The 23,218-nt window shown below is 37.7% G+C and overlaps 1 protein-coding gene across 1 annotated transcript in view; it reads left to right on the top strand.

The window, feature by feature from the left end:
- Window positions 1-23,218, top strand: part of LOC129514564 (PH domain leucine-rich repeat-containing protein phosphatase 1-like) — a 209,175-nt gene that overhangs the window by 137,308 nt on the left and 48,649 nt on the right. Inside the window, exons 5-7 of the mRNA XM_055333244.1 lie at window positions 15,312-15,458; window positions 16,091-16,321; window positions 22,683-22,885. Of these exons, the coding sequence (XP_055189219.1) occupies window positions 15,312-15,458; window positions 16,091-16,321; window positions 22,683-22,885 (581 nt within the window). The remainder of the gene's footprint in view (window positions 1-15,311; window positions 15,459-16,090; window positions 16,322-22,682; window positions 22,886-23,218) is intronic.

Below are 23,218 nucleotides of genomic sequence, written 5' to 3'. Positions count from 1 at the left end.
CTACAAAATTTTTAATGTATTTTTTACCATATGTGTTCCTAAAATAGGCCAAAAAAATATAATTCCCCTTAGATTTACCACCTTCAGACTTTTTTTTTTTTTTTTAACATTCTTCTTTGGATACTGAACTTTGTTATTGTTTTGTTACTATGCTCCTCACAGTTTCACAATATTTTATGCAATAGTTAAAACTGCCCTCCCAAAGATGTAATGCGTAGGAATAGCAGTATTGCTTCAACTTGTAAACAATTTGATGTTGCATTTAATTTTTGTCTGAATGACTTTCAGTGTAGGTACTGATTGTAAGGAAAGAGTTGACTTCAGCCTGTCACCGTTTTTGGTTTTGGTTTTTGTTCTTTATTTCTTACTGTTTTCTGTATTTATCTTGTTTGCTTTGAATTCTTAGGGAGCAGGGATCTGTTCTTCCTCAGAGGAAGGATCTACTACCAGATGGGCCATTAAATACCTACGTGGTAAACGAATGACTGTGTGAACGAATGGTGGTGGAAATTGTCTTTATTCATTCAGCTCTGTGTTAAGTATATCCTCTTTCTTTGCAAAAGGTATTTGTAGCCATGTGTAGAAGGAAGGGAGACTGGTAATTAATCCTTAATGTGTTTCTTTGGTTGAAGTTAAGATGAGAGGACAGCCTGTGGGGTTAGGTGATTCAGAAAAGATTACAAAGATGGTAAGAAGGGATTTGAAGTTGGAAAAGGAAACATTAGATTTTAAACAGACAATATGATATTGGACTGCTTTAAAAAAAAAAAAGTCTACGAGTCTATTCACCATTCTCTAAACATACTTCACCTTCACCTTGCAAAAGAATGTGCCTCTCCTGCTTCTCATCCACCAGACTACCCAGTGAAACCTCCTTCCCTTCAAAGCACGTTTGTAGTGACCTTTGCTTTTTGAAGCTTTTAGTTATTTCCCATTTCCATGTGACCTTTTTGTCTTCTGAGTCGTTAGCTTTCTCTGTACTTGATGCATTTACCAAGTATACCTTTTATAATAAACAATTGAAAACTTCAAAAATCGCCATCTACGTGAACTCCTTGAGATCAGACATGGAGTTTCCTTATCTTTGTCTTCACTCTCTGCTTCTCCCCCACCCTATATTTAGCCACAGGATGTAATACATGGCAAGCCCCTTAATAAATATTTGTTGGATTGAATTGTTAGTTTTCCCATCACCAAGGATAATCAAAGGAATGTGATCCTAAAACTTTCAGAAAAGAGCATCAAAAAAACGCTTTAAACATTGGCACCATTTGGTATGTTTAGTGCTTGAGGTGACTATTTTAAGCCGACAGTAGTCCTTTAGAATGATTGTAGATCAATCATGTTACATTGTATGGCACCTGGAGATCAATTTCAAGAAACTTAGGAGTTAGTGTATAATTGTATCTTATAGACTATGGTATAAAATGGGTATAATGTAGCCTAAAATAAGGTAAAGATTACAGTTACCTCTAGGTCAAAGACAGCGTGAGTTAAAGACTTGGAGGAAAGAAGTGATTTGTTACCTGTTTAGAAGCAAAATGTGTTTTAGCTGAAAAGAAGAAGAAGGATGTTCAAATGGGAGAACAGTGAGGAGAAGGAATGAAGTTAAGTTGGGTGTGCAAGTGTGTGGGTGGAATAAAATGAAAGCTATGAAGAAATGAGCATTGAGAAACTCATAATTATGCCAGGAATTTATCAAATACCTTCTTCTTAGAAAGAAAGCTCAATATTCTACATTTTTAATCTCCATGGAATGGAAAACAAATGATCTTATTTCCTACTCTGATCTTTTGGGGATCTTGGCATTCCAGAGCTACCAAGTTATTCATGTTAATTACTTACCCATACCAGAAGTTCGTTTCCAGGTTTTTAAAGAGAGATTTTAATATTAATGTTTTTATCAGTAATTTCTGAAAACTCCCTTTTAATGGGAATAGTGATGATTCATTAACAGTAGAATCAGGAGCAGCATGCTAAAATGTTTTTGCAGCTCATTTGCCAGACAGAACTGCAGTACTTAGCCCAATTTCAGCTTCTTTGAAGATGCTCTGCCATATAAAAAAATACTACAAGTGAACAAGAGCTAACTGCTGCAGAAGGGATATGGCCAATGTATTAAAGAACACTTAGTGCAAGTGCTGCTCAGGGATGAATAACCTTGGGATGGAATTTCCACTACTGGGGTTTGGTGAGTCTTGCCAAGTGTGTAAGGAATTTCATAGACTAGGTCTAATGCCCTTCTTTCTGTTAACTCTTCCCAATACTGGAAGTTCCTTTATGATACAGCTTTGCTTTTCAGATGGAATTTTGATCCTCTTGGGAAGCTTTCCATTTCACACGATTCCCATTTTCCTCCCTGATCAAAGGAAAACCTTTCCATAGTGCTTGGGGCGCTGAGATTGTGTAGCCTTTGGTCTTCCCCTTGTTGTGGGCTCTTGACCTCATTTCTGAAAATAATAGCCAATTTTCCTCTTCCCTCACATGGTGCATGTAAAGGAGGGAGCTCAGAAAGAAACAAAAGATTTCTTTATCAGCCAGACTGTATTAAATTACAGTCTGCCCTGTTGACTTCTTGGGATCCTTTAAGATGTTTAACCTTTTTTCCCATTTAAATAAAAAGAAAGGAGGGATCTTCAGAAGCCTTGGCTTCATTCCAGTGAGGCGATTGTATTCTGGCCAATTCCATTCTTCCATTTGTTCTAGTTGAGCTCTTTGCTATACTCTGCAAGCTTTAACTTAACTGCAAGCGGTTAAAGTTGAACACAGTATTTGTAGGTATTTGTTATTCTGAGTGGTGACCAACTTTTCACTCTGCATATAGCTCTTGGACACAGTGATAAGCATGTAGGGAGAGGCCCACCAATGATGCTTATTTTGTGGTTTTTGATGATGAAGTGTTGTCACGACTTGGGAGCACAATTACTGTTGTTCCTGATGACTTCTGAAAAAAAGAAAAAAAAAAAAGCCAAAAAACCCTTGGTTGCCAATGGGAGAATGCTGAGGGAAACTCAGTAATGCCCCCTTCTCCCTCTCTCCTCTGCCTCAGGTCAGACAGCCACAGTTCACTCCTGAGCTCCTTCTGACCACATACATGCGTCACTTTGGAAAACAAATGATCCATGAGAGTCGTTATGCCTTAGAGTGCCTGTAATACTGATGTCGCTCACCATGCTCTCCATAGTAACAGAGCCCTGAATGGGAGGAGTCACACACCTGCTGTCATTTCCCACGGGGTGGGAGGGGTGGGGAGGTGGGGGGGGATGGGGTGGGGGAGTGTGGGGAGGTGGGGGGGTAGGATGATGGTGCCATTGCTGGCAGGATATTTCACAGTGGCTTCTCTCAAGGAGGGCACACCCATCCCTCCCTGGTGAAGTATTTGGGAAATGTAATTAACAAGAGAACCTTCGGGCAAGTCTGACTTTCCAAATAGTTTTCTTTTTTCCAATTGTAAGATTTCTGTCAGAATGCATCTTTCACCCCACAAAGAGCAATAGAATGTGTGTGTGTGTTTAGAATGGAAGCACAACAAGGAAAGCAGAGGTGTTCTGTGACTTGCATGATACATACAAAGCCATGCATCCTTGCAGAGATGATTTCACTCCCTTATTCAGATTTTTCATAGGTAAGTAGCAGCGTCTTCATCTGGAATTCAAGGCGCTCTGTACTTTATGTGCCCTTTAAGACCACAGTTCTTACTGCTTAACGCAATCATTTGCTCAGTGTTTCCTAAGTATACCCTGTATTTTTTGCCTTCCAAATCAGTGTTTCTCAAAATGTGATTTATGAAATACTTACCTCAGGATCACATGGAGGTATTTACAGGGAACGGAGATACCTTCTTTCCCTGCCATCCTTGCAGAGTCAGAACCTCTGCTGATGAGACCCAGGAAAATGCATTTTTAACAGCATATGCTAGATTTGAGAAACGGTCAGGTCATCCTGTTCTCCAAATTTGAACGTTCTCTCTTTCAATCCCCGTCTCACCATTAAACTCTTGTTTGTGTCCCTTGGCCAAAGTGAGTTTTCTCTTCTGTAAGTACTTACTATTTATGTTTTTGTTTTCCAGTGAGTTTTCACCTTGTGCTTTGTATTATAGCAGCTTTGCTCTCAAACTATTTTTAAGTTCCTGGAGGGTGAAAACTGTATGTAATTCACATTTGTATGCTTCACACACCTTTGTGCATAATAAGAACTGAGACAAAGTTTAGTGAATGGGTAGTTCAGAGTTTTATCATACCTAGTAAACTTTGGGTATTGGATTTTTTTCTATTAACCAGATATACTTGGTTTATTTGTGATGTGAGCTTAAGCTACTCCCGTCTAAGCACATTTTCATGATATAATTATTCTCTTTGACCTTAGCTTACGTTCACTTTCTCCTTTGGTAATCTAGTATCTTTGATAGAGATGTTATCTGGTTTTCATTTTTATATATCCATATATGACTCAACTGGGAGTTTATCCAAGTATACTTTATAAATCTTCTCCTTTTTTCCTCTTTGAGAAGAGGAATGGAAATAGCGATCTGTTTTCTGCTTTTTGCAGAAATATTTTTTACATTTTTGTTCTTTGTCCTACTAGTACGGTGGTTAATATTAAACATCTCTTGAATGATGTTGTAATTGAATTGGTTCTGAGCAGATCGCTTAATAAGAAAATGAGAACAGATAGTCATGAATAAAATGAGTAAAGAAACCATTTCATAGGAAAGATATGTTTAGCTGTAACATACCTCTTGTTTGTCTTCTTAATCATTATATTGCCAATTTATAAAAAATCAAAAAATGACAGATTTATGCTGCTTGTGACTCATTGTTTTGATGAATTTAGTTAGTGCAGAGTTACTGTAGATTACTGTAGATCTAGTGACTGCTCTTTCCACATGATTACCGTCTTATGATTTGGAGTGATTTTCTATAAAATATACTTCCTTGATTCATGGGAGCCTGCCCCTTTCATCTCCCTACCCCCACCTCCCCGTGGGTAGGAGCTCTCTTACTGGCTACATAGGGTTAACTTAGCCTAGGTCTGGCACAAAGCAAGTGCCAATAAGTGCCTCCTATTTGAATCATTTTAAAAGAGGATTAAAATAGAAATGTCTCTCTTTAGGGAATGCTTTAATTTGCATCCCTGCAATATGTCCATTGTAATCGTTGCCAATATGAGTGTTCTCGATTTCCTTGATTATTATTTTGCAAAAATTATGTCTGTGAATTGTAGCTTTGCTATACTTATTCTGTGGCAATTCTTAAGCAAATTTTTCTCAAATATAGTTTTATCCAAGATATGCATGCATTTATTTTTGTTTTCTAGTTATATGAAAAGGTGATATGCCTGTTTTGCTTGTACTGAGAGTCATTAATGGTGATTAGGATTAAGATAGAATGGTTTCTGTTTATTTTGGCTCAAGCATTGAGAAGCTGGTTGTGTGCCACATTAGCATTTGTACGCATGCTGAAACTACCAGAAGACCCTGGCAGGTGTTCACTGGCTCTGAGGCTGGTGGACTTTGTCCTGAAGGGACAACAGGAAAAAAAAAATCATTGCACCAAGAAGCCGAGAAGTCACCAATGAGAGTTCAATCCCAGGGCATCAGAGTTTGAGGGTGTGAAAGCTAAAAGGAGCTGAGTCATGACTTCTGAAGAGTAGATGTTCCTAGCAATCCTGAGGTAGGCCCAGTAACTTAAATGTGCCTTATGCCACTGCAACCACAGACAAGTCCGAAAGGAACGTAGGGCAAAAAATATTCTTTCTTTCCTTCTATATCCAGGAAAGACAGCCTTTGAAGTCTTTTGCAAATTGTTTTGTTCTCTTACATAAATACTATAGCTCTGGCTGCCCTATGTCATAATACCTGAATTAGGGCAAATATATTAAAACAAGGCTGTAGGACGAAGTTCACGCTAGAGGAATCAGAAGGAGGATAAATTAAAAAGTTGCTAACTGACATCTCTTTCACTCACTGATTTAACTAATCCTTCTCAAGGGAAAGTACATTTAATACACATTTTTTAAAAAGTACTTTGATACTCTTTCCAAGATGTATCCTTCTACAGATAAAAGGGACAAGTTACTCTGTCAGATGAATTGTTTAATTGAAGCATCTTATGGGCTCCAAGCTACAAGGTGGGCTCTTGGGAAGAACAAAAAACAAGGCATTTGATTTTATAAATTCTCTTGGAAAACAAGAAATAGAAACAAAAAGTAAACGTAACTTGTTTTTACCTATGCTTTTCTCTTTGTTTTGTTTGAACAGTAGTAGGCTATTTTTTCTTGTTCACTCTTCCCCTAGTGTATGAAATTGAATGAATATTGAAAACGGTGATTAATTTAAAAAATGGTGTTGGCATAATTAACTACTATACCAAAAAAAAAAAAAAGTAGATTTCTACCAAACAACACATGTAAGAAATAAATGCCAGGTGCAATAAAGATCTGAATGTACAAAATGGAATACATAAATACTAGGAAATATAGTGCCATCTTTTGTGCCATCTTCTGGGATGTGAATAAGAGGACCTTCCCAAGCAAGGTGAAAAATATAGACTCCATAAAGGAAAAGATTGCCAAATTTGAGCAAATAAAAATTAAAAATAGTATGTGTGCTGAGGTCATTAACGGAGTGGAGGAAAATGAACAGAAGGCTGGGGGTATCATGTGACACATATGCAGCATATGACATTGGGTGTGGCAGTTAATATTCAGGGAGCTGTCCTACAAATTGATAAGCTAAAGACAAATAACCCAATAGAAAAATGGGCAAAAGATATGAATATGTATTTTGAAGAAGATGAACTTCACAAAAAGATACCACTTTTTGCCCATCAGATTAGCCATACTGGAAAGAATGCTCACATTAAATGCTAGCAAAGGGAGCATGGAAAGGAATTGGGAGTTTGAATTTCTACAACATTTTGGTAATTTTGCAGTACATACTAAAATTTAAATTATACGTATTTTTAGACCCATCAGTTACACTTTTAGAAATACAGGTTCACAATCCCTTACCCAGTCCCTTACCCAAAACTCTTTAGGCCATTTGTGCTTCAGATTTCAGAGAGTTTCAGATTATTAAAGATAAATAGCACATATATCATATATTCTGTAACACCTCTAGCGTGCTTTGGGACTCCATAAGCAGACACATTTATATATCTAAAGAGAATAAATTCACATTAATACACCAGTTCAGGTCTGCTTTGGTCACCACATGAATCAGTGAAAATTTTTTCAATTTTTTAGAGCCTGTTGGATTTCAAAATGATGGGTAAATCATTGGGCACCCATAAATACTGCAAAATGAAACCATTGATGCACAGATAGATATGTTGAATTATTCCTTATAGCAAAACAAGACTGGGAGTATTCCTAATGTCAGTCAGTGAAGGGATGGGATCAATTGTGGTACCTTTGTGCTCTGTGTATTATGCAGCTATCAAAAGAGTGGAACTTTTACCTACTGTCTCAGAAAGATGATTTGTTTATAGTAGATGAGAAAACAAGTTATAGAAAAAATGTGAGTGATATAATCCCATTTAAAACATGGGGGAGGGAGGCTATCTCCTATTTATGCACATATGTGTTTTATAAGGAGGAGAAGCTTTCGAAGTCTGTATACTAGACTTGACGCTGTTTAACTCAGGGGGATGGGATTTGGAAGGAAGTAGGAGAGACTATTAATGTGATCTTTATATGCTTCTATAGTTTGACTTGTTAAAATGAGCATGTATTATTTTGGTAATCAAATAAAAGCAATCCTCTTAAAAGCTAATATAGTGAGTATTCCCAAGCACTGACAGTCTGGCAGCTCTCCACTAAAGTCCAGCCACTCTGAGCCATTAGAGAGCTGCTTTTCATAATTAATGGAAAGCAGGAGACTAAGCCCAGAGCTAGACTTACAACTCCAGCCCTCGAGTAGGTCCTTCATTACTTAATATTGGAGCCTAATAATTTCCAAAGTGTATTAGCATGTTCCCCCACAGGGAAAAAACAAGTGAAACATAGACTGTTACTATGAAATGGAAATCCAGTCACCAGGGAATCTTTTTCTAATTGACCCACTTGTAGTGAATAATAACTCCAGAAAATAATATTGATTTCTCTCTGTTAGAATCATTGAGTAAAACAAGCATGGTTTCCTCTTCATGAACGTAACATGTGACTCCCATTTAATCACATTGGGAATATGTTTAAAAACAAAAGTGCTTCCACCATACTGTTATTTTTACAGTCAAAGTTTTCTAATCTATCCTCAGTTCCTAAAAGGAAAATTACTAAAGATTTAGGTGGATCTAAAGCTAATTATTATGTCTCTGAATAGTCATCATACTATTTATTTGGTTTTGCTTCCTAAATATCCATAAAGAACTTTGTCCATTGAGTTTTGAGTGTGGATTGAATGGATACAAACTGAGAAAGGAGAAAGATTGAGAGTGTCTATGATCGTGACAAAACAAGCCCAAGAGGGGAAAGCATATGAAAATCAGCATTTGTATTTGTTTATTTTTCTCAACTTTGATATCAGGGACATTGGCTTTTTCTTTGCTGCCCTTGGAAAACATGGCTCCACTTCATTCTCTAAGGAGCACTTGCTCCCAAGTGGCTTTTCAGAAGCCAGAATGAAATAAGCTGATAGAGCTGCAGTTGATCTGTTTAAAGACCTATATACCTGTCTAATAGAGATAGGGAAATGGGATGCATAAATGTGATGCATTTTAACCTTTCAGGTTAATTTAAGAAACTAAGTACCCTTCCTTTTTGTAGTGGGAGTAACTTGGAAGATTATAGGTGGTAAATTTAGTGACTGAAGAAAACAATCCATTTCAAGCTGAGTGTAGACTCTAGTATGTCATACTCTGTCTGGATGAAGACGGAAGCTAGGCAAGGGCAGCAACAAAAACTAGTGATTGCTCCATTATCTCGGGAACAGTTTCAACATAGGTGCTATTTCTACTTTGTTGTTCATTAGTGATGGTATGAAGTGGGGGAAAGAAAGGAAAAATTAAGAACATTAATATATCAAACCCCTCCACTGCACAGCATGTGTTATGTCTAGATACAGGATCGTTGTTACTATACTTATGATTTTATAGTGTAAATATAGAAGGAAATGAAAATGAAAGCATCATCATCAATTTGGCAAAGCGGTGGTAGTGTCAGCTCCATTCTACCATCTTTCCACTTGTGACTATCCATCATTTCAAGGGCCCTGCCTTCTGCAAGCAATACCATACTTTGTTATATGGTCCTTAGGATAGCTAATTTGGAAAGGACTTCAGTTTTTCTTTGTGAACACAATTAGAGTTGCCTCTGTAGATTATCAAGTATTTAGTTGATTGCACTTTTAAGATTTATTTATTTATTTTAGAAAAGGAGAGAGTGCACAAGTCGGGGAGGGAAAGGGGACACAGGCTTAATGCTCATGTGAAGCCTGATGCCAGGCTCTGTCCCACAACCCTGAGATCATCACCTGAGCCTAAGTCAAGAGTTGGAGGCTTAACCCATTGAGCCATTCAGGTGCAAGTGTACCTTGGAACTTTATGTTAAGCGAGACCCAAGTTCTAGAAGCCCATAAATGCCCATTGCCATTGGCTAAATGTAATATTGTAATACTGCACCCATAACTTTGCTTTAAGAATTAATAAAGACTCTGGATAAATGTTAACTTGATTTCTTACCCCCTGCTTTGAGCTGTATTATAGAACAAATGGACACAAATTATAGCTCTTTCCTTAAAGCAGATCACTTGCTCTACAGTGTGAAGTCAGACTTTGCAGGTTGTTGGATAATTTGTGAACCCTGGGTAGTGCCTGAATTGGTTTAAATGGAATTGCACGTGGTGTTCAAAATATTCATCGTCCTCCATTGCCTACAGCTTGCTACTCTCTGTGGGGGAAAGTGAGGCTAAAAAAGAGTGCTTTCCATACTCTGCTCTGAGGCTACTCTTTGACCTGTGAATTAGAATTGTTAGTAATTGATATCTATTTATATTAAAGTCTCTAATAAGATGTAATAAGAGCAGGAGAGATGAGAAGTAGAACTGCTGTTGAAAGGCGGTATTTTCAGGTTGTATGCGATGTTTACACAATTTCTCTGAGCCTACTTTCTTTATCTGTGAGCTTGGGAAATGAGAGAAAATGACTTCAGAGGCCCCTTTATTCTCACTTTAGATAACTGAGAAATGAAGAATATATATCTACTTCAGTTAACTTTTTTAGCCTTGGCACTGTGTGTATATATATATACAGGTATATGCATATAACAGATGTTTTTTAAAAATAAACTACAGAGTTTATCCTTTTAGTTTCTAAAACATCAGAAGAGTCATTCCTTATTAACTGCTAAACCAACCACTATCGTTGTTACGATCATCATTAGTAATTTTTATTAATGTGAAATTTTATGATCTGATTCTGTTCTATATACCTACATTGAACAGCTATCAGGAAATATTTGTAATCTGAACAAATACAATGTAACTTCATTTTAAGGACTTAATTTTAGGGTTTAAGAACTGTACTAGTAAAGAAAGAAAAAGGAACTGTGATAGTAGTTTAAAATTATTTAAGATATTTCACCAAATATGTATTTTTCCAAAGGAGGAAATGGAACCAGTTTTATTTTGGAATCTGAGTCTGTGCATGTTTCATAGTTTATGAGGCTCACCTTTTAGCATGACAGAGCTCAAAGTCTTATTTTATAGGAGACATAGAGATTTCCAGTCTTTTCTAACCTAACACTATGTTGTCACCTTGTTACCTCCTCTGCATTCTTTTTGAGTGAAGGTAAAAGGAGGAAAGGTCATCCACTCCCCATTTTGATTTCTTATCTCTCTTTTAAACAGTGCCTCTGGTATCTCTTCCCCATTTTAAGACCTGAGATAAGTAGATTCTAGGTGGACCTTCCCTCTTACCTTTGAAGGGATTTTTGAATTGGCAGATGCCTGTTGCCTGTAATCGGACTGCTTTCCACATCTGTAAAGAAAAAGTGGAACTCTAAGAAGAGTAAGGGTTAGAGTTTCCAAAACAAATGAATTTTAATGTGTTCAGACCAAGAACTTGAGTTCTCAGAAACAATCCATGCTTTGTTTGCTAAACAAGTCTGCTGAACACTGTGTTCTTTTCTGGGAAGAACTTGGAGGATGGGCTGCACAGGGATGAATACAAGGGATGTAGGGAATATGATGAGAAGGAAGGAAAAAAATTTAAAATACTTAGATGTACAGGTCTAGGGCAAGAGTATAAATGGAGGCCCCATACCATATATCTAAATATTTAAGTTGTAATCAAGCTAATAAACTGTTAAATAAAATATGTCCTCTCCTCCTACCTTAACAGATTTAATAACTTGCAAGCGTAGTATCAAGTTTAGAATTTTCAGACCCCTCTCAGTATCTCACACTGGTTCTGGCAGCATTGGGAGATCTGGCCCAGGGGCCCAAATGTCTTTTCTTTGTGTCTCTAGCTCCATCCCTCACTGTAGGTCTGTGGACACACTGTCCCAAGTTCTGTCCGTGCCTAGGGCCTCTAGGTGAAGAAGGTGGGCCCAGGGAAGAGGCCCATGGAAGCCCTGAAAATAAGGTTGGGTGTCATTTGGGTAAAGAAGTCTGGAACTCTGCATATCCTTAGTATGGAGAAAATGCTTGTCCATGAAAACATAATGTGAGCCACATACGTGAATTTTAAATTTAACAGTAGCCACATTAGGGAAAGTAAGGAGAAACAGTTGAAATTAATTTTAACAATATATCTTATTTAATGCAGTATATCAAAATTGCTATCTGTTCTAAAAAACATTATTGAGTTTACGTTCTTTTCTGTGTAAAGTATTTGAAATCCAGTGTATATTTATACTTAGAGAACATCTCAGTTTGGGCTAACCCCACTTCTGGTGTTCTATAGTCATCGAGGGCTGTGGCTTTCTTACCAGACAGCACAGACTCCTGTTCTGCGCGGGGATGCTTGACCCCTGGAACTGAAGACAGTTCACTTTATTGTAAGGTCTGGTAGTGTTTTTGTATCATTGAATTGATATAAAGAATAATTGCATTTCTTTATATTTAGAGCCTGTGGCCATTTTAAAATCCAAATATATATACATAGACTATGGAGTTTACTTGTTTTTATTTCTGTTCATTTCTTCAACTTTCTTTTTACTCCTTCAACTTAATACTGCTTTCCTTTGGTGTGGTTATAGTAAATTTGTTTGCAAAATTGAAGATACTCCCTGCTCCTCCTCCCCACCCACCATGATATTGACAAATACTTTTCCAAAAGCCAGTGCTCTCATTTGCTGTCTTAAGTCCTGGAGGTGTAATCGTATCATCTCCACTCTTGTTGGATAATGTCTTTAGGGAAGGTCTTTTTCCTTCCTAGAGGAACTTTTTTCTAAGTTCAGTTTAATTACGTGCATATTTTTAAACTGTGGCCACTTCTACCAAATGAGGAATCATATCTAGAAAGTAGGATACTGTTTTTGTTTGGACTAGAACAGCAGTTTCATCTATTTCAGGATAGAGTTGGCAGATTTAGAAGGGAGGAAAAGCACCCAGTTAAATTTGAATTTCAGGAAAAACAATTCTTTCTTTTCTTTTCTTTCTTTCTTTCTTTCTTTCTTTCTTTCTTTCTTTCTTTCTTTCTTTCTTTCTTTCTTTCTTTCTTTCTTTCTTTCTTTTCTTGTATAAGTATGTCCCATGCAATATTTGGGACATACTTTACACTTAAAAAAAAAAAACCTGTTGTTTATCTTCTGTATTTTATCTGGCAACTGTATATTAAGACTCCTTTACTCTAAAAAAATTGAAGACCTTAAGCAGTTTCTATTTATGTGGATTAAATCTATTGATATTTACATTAAAAACCTAAACTGAGAAGTATTTTAATATATTTTCGTTTAGAAAAATAATAAACCCAGTCTTATTAACCTACACATTTTTTTATGAAAAGTAACTATTTTAGGGCAGCCCAGGTGGCTCAGCGGTTTAGCGCCGCCTTCGGCCCAGGGCCTGATCCTGGAGACCCCAGGGTCAAGTCCCATGTCGGGCTCCCTGCATGGAGCCTGCTTCTCCCTCTGCCTGTGTCTCTGCCTGTGTGTGTGTGTGTGTGTGTGTGTGTGTGTGTGTGTGTCATTAATAAATAAATAAAATCTTCAAGGGGTGGTGGAAGGGGAGGAGGGCGGGGGTGGGGGTGAATGGGTGACGGGCACTGAGGGGGGCACTTGACAGGATGAGCACTGGGTGTTATTCTGTATGTTGGTAAATTGAACACCAATAAAAAATAAATTTATTTAAAAAAAAAAGAAAAAAAAGTAACTACTTTAGAAAACTAAATATGTAGAAAAGTGTCATCGTTTTGTATTTTTGCAAATCTTTCCGTGTCTGTCTTAATAGAAGATAGTTGGATTTCTCCTGTTTCTGCAACCAGTCAGATATGCTATCACCCCTGTACCATGTGGAAATCTCCACTGGACACTTGAGAGAAAAGAAGAATGGAGAAGGCAAATGGCATCTTAATATTGTTATGAAAGTAGTTTTGACCTGAGGGATTCTCTTGAAAGGGTCTGAGGGACCTCTTCCAGGGTCCTCTAGCCAGGTTTTGAGAACCTCTGAACTAGGAATAATAGAATCTGTAATTCTAGCTCACGTAATGAATAGATCATGATGATTTAGTCAGAATAAAAGATAAGCATTCTTTGTTTTAAGAAGGCCTAATGAATCACATTGTAAAGTATAAAACAAATTTCAAATGATTATTCAGGTTTAGTAGTAATTAAGTTTTTTTTTAATTTAAAATATTATTCTGTCTATACTTTGCCATTCAAGAAAATTGCTATTGTAAAAGAAAAATCAAATGTGTCACTTTTAACATGTCAAATAGGCCCATTGTCACCTTTCTGTTTAGAATAAACTTTATGTTGCTATTTAAAACAAAACTTAGGGGTGCTTGGATAGTTCAGTAGCATCTGACTCTTGATTTCGGCTCAGGTCATGATCTCAGGGTGGTGAGATCAGCCCTGCTTTGGCCTCCTTAGTGAGGAGTCTGCTTGTCCCATCCTCCCTTCTCCTCCTCTCACTTGTGTGCTCGTGTGCTCTCTCTCTCAAATATAGAAATTAAGTCTTAAAAAATAAAGTAAAGCTTAGCATTTTTTATTATAAAATTCAACAGATGGGTCACAGGACAATTTCCTTAAATGCTGATTGAATTGAATTGGAGTTATGTTTAAGATATGCATGTCTTTTCTAGGCATTATGCATACTGCCCAATATAGAGACTTGAGCAGTTTTAAAAATAATTAGCATAATGCAATAACTAATATGATTCTCATCTCAGAAAGAAAGGGTAGAGGTCAGTAGTGGACGGACTGAGAAGAAATAAAACTTTAAAGATGACTTCTTTAATCGCTTGGACAACTGAGGAAATGAAAGCCATTCACAAAAATAGAATAGGAGGAAGTGCTGGTCTGGGAGAAAGACATAGGTTGAATTTCACACTGGAGATGCTGTAGGGTAGCCCAGGAACAGGAGATGGTGTGTGGTCAGTTGAGAGTTGTTCACAGAGCAGCAAAATGATTTCCAAGGAAGGCAGGGTAGAGAGAGGAAAGAAACTGGTCAAGCACAGGACTGTGAGAATTGTGTGACCCTGGGGTGGGGAAGAAGAGATGAGGAAGAAAAAAGAAAGGACCTAGGAGGAAAGAATTGGAGAGTATTGGAAGAGGGCTGGGGAGGAAAAGATAGTGCAAGTGAACCGAAGAAGAGCTTTTCCAGAAAGGGGGTGTGGTTAACAGGATGAACTGTTGGATTGAGATTAAACAATGATAATAATTGGTTCTTAAATTTGAAACTATAAAACTTGGTTCCCTGAGAGAGTGTGTACTTCTGATAAATTAAGTTTTTATCTCAGGTTAATATTTGGGGAGAAGTGAAAGCAGAAAGATTTGTGAATAGTGTGGGATAACACAGAAATTCCAGAAGAGCTAGACCTGCCTGTTTTCTCCTTCCCTCTCTGTGTTATCAATTAGTGGTGTGTTAATGAAGCTGGCCCAGGTAAAGCTAAAAAACCTTACTCCAACAGAGTCTTATTCTAGACTGACAGGTTTGTTTGTTTTTAATTATAATGTTTTTTATTTTACGTAAAACACTGGCCTCAGAGTCTGAAGAGGTGCATTCCAGCTCGGCTGCACATTTAACCTCTGTGGGCTCATTCCCTCCTCAGTTGAATTGGGTTAGATTATTTCGAACGCTATGCTAAAATAATGTGACATTATGCATCTATGACATTTGTCTTTTCTTGTCTTTTGCTTTATTGTAACAGGTTCACCAAGTTGAAGAGTCTTAATCTTTCCAATAATCATTTAGGAGAATTTCCGTTAGCCGTCTGCAATATTCCAACCTTGACCGAGCTGAACGTGTCCTGCAATGCTCTTCGAGCAGTCCCAGCAGCCGTCGGAGTTATGCACAAGTACATACTTTAAGCTCCACTGCATAGTATCCCTCAGAATGCCTCTACCCCCCTACCCCCCTGCCCCCGGGAAGCTGCACTGGGGTCACAGCAAATGATTAGTTAACTTGTTATGTTGGTCATGTAAGTCTTGGCCCCAAAGCAAGAGATTGGGCTCTTCTGTAGAGTTAGTTTATTAGCTTTTATATTCTTTAGAATCTTGTAAAAAACTAAAATATCCTTGTTTAAAATTGGAAGATCCCCACAGAGGAGCATCTCCCCATGGGATGACATGCTTACTTTCTCATTTTCTGAGTTATGTTGAATTCTAAGACTTAATCTTTAAAATAACAATGAAAGATGGGAATTGGGGCTGATTCACACTGTAGTTAGTTCATGTTGTTCCCAATTATGCCTATCCAAGTTGGGAAAATGGGTCATAATTTTGGTTTTCAGTAAAAGATTAAGATGCTTATCTCTGATCTTTTCTCTGTGGTATATTATTGCTTCAGGTACTCTCCTTATGCATTTTGCAAAAGATAGTTCATTTTCTTTTCCTAATGATGTGATTTATACTTATGGAACTTGCATGTTGATAATAAACACATAGAATTTACACGTTCTCTTTATAATTCTTATGTTTCCTTTACTAGCTTACAGACATTTTTGCTGGATGGAAACTTTCTCCAGGCACTTCCTCCTGAGTTGGAGAACATGCATCAGCTTAGTTATCTTGGTCTTTCTTTCAATGAATTCACTGACATTCCAGAGATTTTGGAGAAATTGACTGCTGTGGATAAACTTTGTATGTCTGGAAACTGTATGGAGACCCTGAGGCTAGAAGCTTTAAGAAAAATGCCTCACATTAAACATGTGGATCTAAGGTAACTATTTTTAAGAAATAGATCTCATGTAAGTGGTTGGCTTATATTTAGGAGTAGGTTACAGCCCTTTTGGTGACATTCTGCTGCAAGGCGAGCAAGCTGGTTAGTTGCAATTTATGTGAATGAAAAACTGTATCATTGAGAGCAAAGTGGGTATTTTTTCTCTTTGTCCTCCTTTTCTGTGGCTTGAGACAGTTAACATCATTGAGCATTTCTTCTTTCTTAATTTTTTTTTCCTTCCTTGACTTCCCTAATGTAATACAATGTACTCATTGAATAATTTAACTTATTTATTTTAATTTCCTATTTTTCTATCCAGGTGGCTCTGCCCTTAGTTTACTGTTCTTTACAAAAATATTAAATGCATAACCTCCTGTTAGGCCCAAGTTTGGCTAGAACCTCCACTCTCACCCCTCATAAGAGCAAAAAACCTGCATTTTTATTCCTGATCATGCTAAATAAATAAACTTCTACTGAAAACTGCTAGCATGGTCCTTGCTACATTAAAGATGTGCTATGATAATCCCTTAGTATGTGAGGTTCAATTTTAGTTTCTAATCTACAAAGAATCAGTATAGGAGGAGGAAGCTATTCTAAGTATCTTTTTTTTGGGGGGGGGGGAACAAGAGACTGTCATGGGACTGAGTTCCTACAAAGCAACATATCAGGCTTAGACCTTCATAACAATTTGCCCAATTTGATACTTTTTCAACCAAACTAATTCCTCCATTAACGAGGGGTTGATGACCACATACTAATGATGTTAAATCTTGGGCAAGAAATTAATTAATGTCTCATGTGCAACTATATTCTAATCTCTAAATTATAGTTAATAACACAACCTAATTCATAGACTTTGGGAAAGATATTAGTTCAATGCCTCATACTCCCAGTGTTATGTATCATTCTTATTACCTCATTGGGAATTATTTTCTATTTATGGAACCTGCTCAGATATCATTCTTAGCCTCTTTACTCCTCCCATTTGTCAAAGATGATTCTTTCTTTTCCTTACTACCCACTTTCCTCTCCGTTGATAACGCTAGCCCTCACTGAGGCCTCTTGACTTCTGTCAATATAAAGAAGCATCCTCTTTTGCTCCTTTTCTTCTGTATTTATATGGTCTAGCTTTGGAAACACATTTATTCCAGTCCCTCAAATAATTGCTTTCCTTGGGGCTCCTGGATGGCTCAGTGGGTTAAGCATCTGCTTTCCGGCACAGGTCATATCAGGGTCCTGAGATCGAGCCCCGCGTCAGAGCCTGCTTCTCCCTCTCCCTCTGCCTCTCCTTCTGGCTCATATGTTCTCTCTTTCTCCCCCCCCCCCTCTCTAAACAAATAAAATATTTTTTTTAAAAATTACTTGCCTTTCCCTTTCCTCAGACTAAAGAAATCATGCCTGTTGCACCTGGGGAAATGTTGTTAGCAATTTGCAGACCAAGAATTCCTAATTCAAGGAATACAAATGGTAGTACTTTATCTGACTTCAAGAACTTTGTGGAATGTCACAGGAGAGGGCACTGAACTTTCTTTCTAAATTGTTAACATTATTTGTCTCTGAGTCACTTGGATTTAGAAAACTTTCATATTAAAGAATTTAAGGCCTTTTAAATGGAGCCACCCAGATTTCTAGTTCTAATTGGATCTTTTTAGATGAGGTCAGTTGCAGGACATTTAAAGACCACAGTAGCGGTGAGACACTCTACATCTTGAATGACTACGCCTAGTTTACTGCTTCCCTCCAGGCCACTGAGATGAGAAGGGGAAGATCTTGGTCTGATTTGCTTGTAATTCTGCCCTAGTAGAATTGCCTAGTAGAATTAAATTGAGGGTAGTAGGGGACTTTTTTTTTTTTTAAGATTTTGTTTATTTATTCGTGAGAAATAGAGAGGCAGAGACATAGGCAGAGGGAGAAGCAGGCTCCCTGTGGGGAGCCTGATGTGGGACTCGATCCCAGGACCGCAGGATCACATTCTGAGCTGAAGGCAGATGCTCAACCACTGAGTCCCCCAGGCATCCCTAGTGAGGGGACTTAGGGGACTTTCACTTAGTTTCTGCAAAGGGCTAATTTTATTGGGTTTTTTACTCCTTCAGATGTAAATGTAACATCAGATGAAAAGTGATCATTTATCATTTTTCTTTTAATCTTTCTCCTCATACCAACTTTCTTTGAGTCTGATACTGTGTCTTCTGTGGCATCATTAATAATTCCTCTTTTCTCTTGGTGCAAACTGGATGTTACCAACATCTCTCTCCCTGATCACTGTTTTCTGCCTCAGTGGTTGCTTGTGCTCTCAGGAATTTGTTATTTATTTTCCATCTCCACGTTGATTATTCCCCTGTCTTTCTCTAACCCTTATTTCTCTTCTCGGAACTAACTCCACTTGAGCTGTCTTGGTTCCCCCATACTGGCACACTTACCCACACACCCCTGAAACAGTTCAGTTTCTTTCTCTATCAACTAGTTCTTTCCCTTGGATTCCTATTTTACTGATTGCAGCACCACTTCACTGGTTCTGTAAGCATGAAACTTTGGACCCTGTCTATAGTCAACCACCAGATTCTATCAGTTCTTCTTTCACAAGGTTTCTCTCTTTGTCCCTTCCTTTTCCTTCTCCCTGCTACTGTTGTCTCCTAACTGAGCCATCTCTTTCCATTGTGTAGCCTCTGGAGCAGTCTCAGAAGGCCCAGAGCCCTCAATTCTTTAGCTGGAGATATTTAAGCTCTTCTTATCTGGTTTCAACCTACCAGTCTGTGAGTCCCTTGGGGATGAGACTCTAACTCAGAGCTACTCCAAGTGTGGTCTCTAACCTGTGCTGGTTACTTTTCCACAATGAAATATGTGTAGAAACTGAGACTTAACATTTTAGAAACACGTGGTGATTTGACATTGCCACAATTTGTAAATAGACTCATTTAAGGCAACTCATCTCGTTGTACCAGGAATAGACTAGTTTAGTTGTTGGTGAACTCACACAGGGAGCCGCCTGTGGGTCACGTGCCGTATGACTACACATCAGTCCATGGTAGATTAGAAATCTAGAACAGAGCTCATTCACCACAGATAACCGAGCAACACTGTCCTCCTTCATCCTTGTTAACCAGTGTTAGCACATCATTGGTACTTTGACCGACAAAGCCAGCCCCCTTGCAGCCTCTCGCAAGCTCTGCTCTCCTGCACTTGTGTGTGGCTTCCTCCCTGTGCTCATCTTCAGTCCAGAGACCATTCTGCCCTAACTCATGCACTGCTTTCTTTGCCTACTTACATCTATTAATTCTACCTACCCTGGGGATTCAATGAGGTGCTCCCTCCATTGCAGCTTTTTGACCATTCTCTGTATTTTATACATCATTATGGCACTTGTCACATACTTGTAGTCTTTTTTTTTTTTTTTAATTCATGAGAGACAGACAGAGAGAGAGAGAGAGAGAGAGAGAGAGAGGGGCAGAGACACAGGTAGAGGGAGAAGCAGACTCCCTGCAGGGAGCCCGACATGGGACTTGATCTCGGGACTACGGGGTCATGCCCTGAGCCAAAGGCAGATGCTCAACCACTGAGCCATTGCCCTACTTGTAGTCTTTATATTTTAAAGCATTTGTGATTTTCCCTCACTAATGTATTAAAATCTGTTGAGAAACACCTTGTTTTATTCACTCTTATTGACACAAAGCCAGGTCATCATCCTCATCATCACTATATCTTTCATTGTTTGCATACTATGGGCACCTCCTTCATTTGACTTTCTCCACTGCCTTGGAGGACAAGGACAGTGTTATCCCATTTTACAGATTAGAATTAGGCTTACCCAGAGATACTAGGTGACTTGTTCAAGATCATACTAGATATGATAAGCAAATTGGAACTAGAATATCATGCTCTTTCATACTGCCTGTGTTACGCTACACACAGCAAATCTCAGTATTTATGAAATAAATAAAATGTCTATGTTAACTGGAGATTATGGGAAGGAAATTTTAATCACATTTTGCCTCTTTGAAAGTTCATCCTAAATAGTTATGTTATTGCTTGAGCCTGAAAACTTTTGATATTTGAATCCTGATAAAACTTGGCAATTTTTGGGATGCCTAGGTGGCTCAATGGTTGAGCATCTGCCTTTGGCTCAGGGCATGATCCTGGAGTTCTGGGATCAAGTCCCACATCGGGCTCCTTGCACGGAGCCTATTCCTCCCTCTACTTGTGTGTCTCTGCGTCTTTCTCTGTGTCTCTCATGAATTAATAAGTGAAATCTTTAAAAATAAAAATAAAGAAATGCAGACTCTGAGGCCCCACCCCAGATCTACTAAGTCAGAATCAGCATTTAAAAAAAAAAAAAAAAGACTTGGCAATTTAAACTGAACAGTTCCCTCTCATTATAGATTTTTTTTCTTTTGTCTCATTAAACGAACCCTTTAATTATTTTAGTGTGAATACAGTGAAATTACAGGAGGGAGCCATTCCAATGAAGATGATAATGCCACATTATGAAAGTTACTTACAGTGTAAAGTAGGAAAATCACAGGACAGTTTTTCAATTACTATATAGTATGTTATGTTCAAAAAGAGATTTTTATTTATTTTTTTAAGATTTAGTTTATTTATTTTAAAAAGAGAGCACGTGCCCTCCAGCTGGGTGGGGGGGGGGGTACAGAGGGAGAGATAAAATCTCAAGCAGGTTCTGCACTGAGCATAGAGCCCAAGGTGGGGCTCAACCTCATGATCCTGAGATTATAAGCCTGAGATCGTGACCTGAGCTGAAACCAAGAATCAGACATTTAACCAGCTAAACCACCCAGGCATCCCTAAAGTGAGATTAAAAAAAAAAAATTCTGTGTACATATTCTAGTAATCTAGGGAGCATTTGGAAGTAGGCAAATTACTGGGTTGTGGCCAGTTTTTCAATCTTACAACCTGGAATAAAAAAAGAGAAGAAGCAAAAAACAATCATCTTGGGGACATTTGAAGAGCCCATATGCTGTGTTTACAGATTGACAAATTTTAACTCTTTGCTATCTGTCACTCATCTTTGTGTTTCAGTGACTTTATCATATTGCTCTTAATAATTCAGTTATCATTACTTTATTTTCAGTTACCATTATTTTATTTTTTCAAAGGGCAGAAATTCACAACCTAGAACCTTTAGCTTTTTCCTAAGCTCCAGCCCTCATATTAATGTTCTTCTAACCAAGTGCATTATCTCAGCACTTTGTTGGCTTTGTAGGGTTCTTACTGTTTGTAAAGGAGTTGGGGATAGCCTAGCAAACTAGGAATTGAGATTTTCATCTATTTTTCTCCCTTTTGAAGTGTGTCTTCATTCTATTGATTCCTAGTCACCATTACTACTTACGTATCTTCTTGGCAACCCACTCATAGCAACTTCAGTCTGTTAGTTAACTAGTTCTCGTGGTCTAAGTTCTGCCAGCTGTCTCCTGTGCCTAGCTCTGTCCTAGATTTGTTGATCCCATTGCTGTCCTTTGTTTTGTAATTTCTCAGTGAATCCTAGATGCCAAATTTCAGTATTTTCTGTGCTTTGCTCTTTCAAGCAATAATATATATATATATATATATATATATATATATATATATATATATATATATATAAATTTATAAATACATGTATTTTTTTAAAGTAGGTTCCATGCCCAGCTTGGGCCTTGAACTCACAACCCTGAGTTGAGATCAAGAGTGGGATAGTTAATCAACTAAGCCACCCAAACACCCTTCCGGCAATATTTTAATAATGGAGATAGTTTTGATAATCAGTCCTTGGTCCTACACCAGCCAGAAATCCAGATGTGTGCATTCTTATGTCTGATACATGTGTGGCTCCCATTCATTACCCCCATTCCCAAGGTCTCTGTTAAATTCTATCCTATATGAACTGCTCATCTCCCTGCTCACTAATCCTTTCTCCTTCCTTAAATATTTAGTATAGTTGTAACATGCCTAACAGGTTGTTCTAGGTTTTATATTTTGTGTTGTTTTCCACCAAATTTTTTGAAAATAAATGATTAATTCTTTGAAAATAAATAAAATCAAATGATTATTTGATTAATAAATGATTTTTCCTCTTGAAATCAATTAAGGTAAAATCAACATATGTGCTTGTCTTCTAGCCTAAGTGGTCCAAATTGTGTTTGAGAATATACTGTCAAGATTAAGACCTTCATGGAATTGTAGCTAAAAATAACCAAGGAATCTGGCCAGTTAAGGAAGTCCAGATGCAGAGATTAAAGAAATAATGGAGGATTATAATATAGTGAGACTGGCATCCCATCTCCTTACCTCGGCATATTAGGGTGTGGTTATTTATTTATAGCACTGTAGTTAATTATAGTCTCTGTTTGTGTCCTTTCTCCTCAAGACTGAACGTAATTAGGAAGCTAATAGCAGATGAAGTGGACTTTCTCCAGCATGTCACTCAGCTTGATCTTCGCGACAATAAGCTTGGTGATCTAGATGCCATGATTTTCAATAACATTGAAGTTTTACACTGTGAAAGGAATCAGCTGGTGACATTAAACATCTGTGGCTATTTCCTAAAAGCACTCTATGCTGCTTCTAATGGTATGTAACATAGACCACATCAAAGTTTCTCTTCTGGTTTTAAGAATTGACTCAGCGCCGTCATCTCTGCCTCACTCTGATTTTACTTTGCTCATTTAATAAAATAAGTGTCAGGTTTTGCTGAGGTAAAAATCATAAAAGAAGAATGCTGGTATGGTATTTAAAGGAACCAAAACGGAAGATTTTGTAGTTCCCAACCTATTTTTCTCATATTATGATGTTTAGGGACGTTACTCCCACTTTTGATTTGGCTACTCTGCTTAAAGGGCCTGAATAAACTATTTTGTGGACTACCTCTGTTAAGATAGTAAGTCTGGAACCATGATTTAATAT

Source organism: Nyctereutes procyonoides, unplaced genomic scaffold, assembly GCF_905146905.1.
Source record: "Nyctereutes procyonoides isolate TBG_1078 unplaced genomic scaffold, NYPRO_anot_genome, whole genome shotgun sequence".
NCBI lineage: Eukaryota > Metazoa > Chordata > Mammalia > Carnivora > Canidae > Nyctereutes > Nyctereutes procyonoides.
Note: the sequence above shows the minus strand (reverse complement) of the source record. Positions and strands in the feature narration are given on the sequence as shown.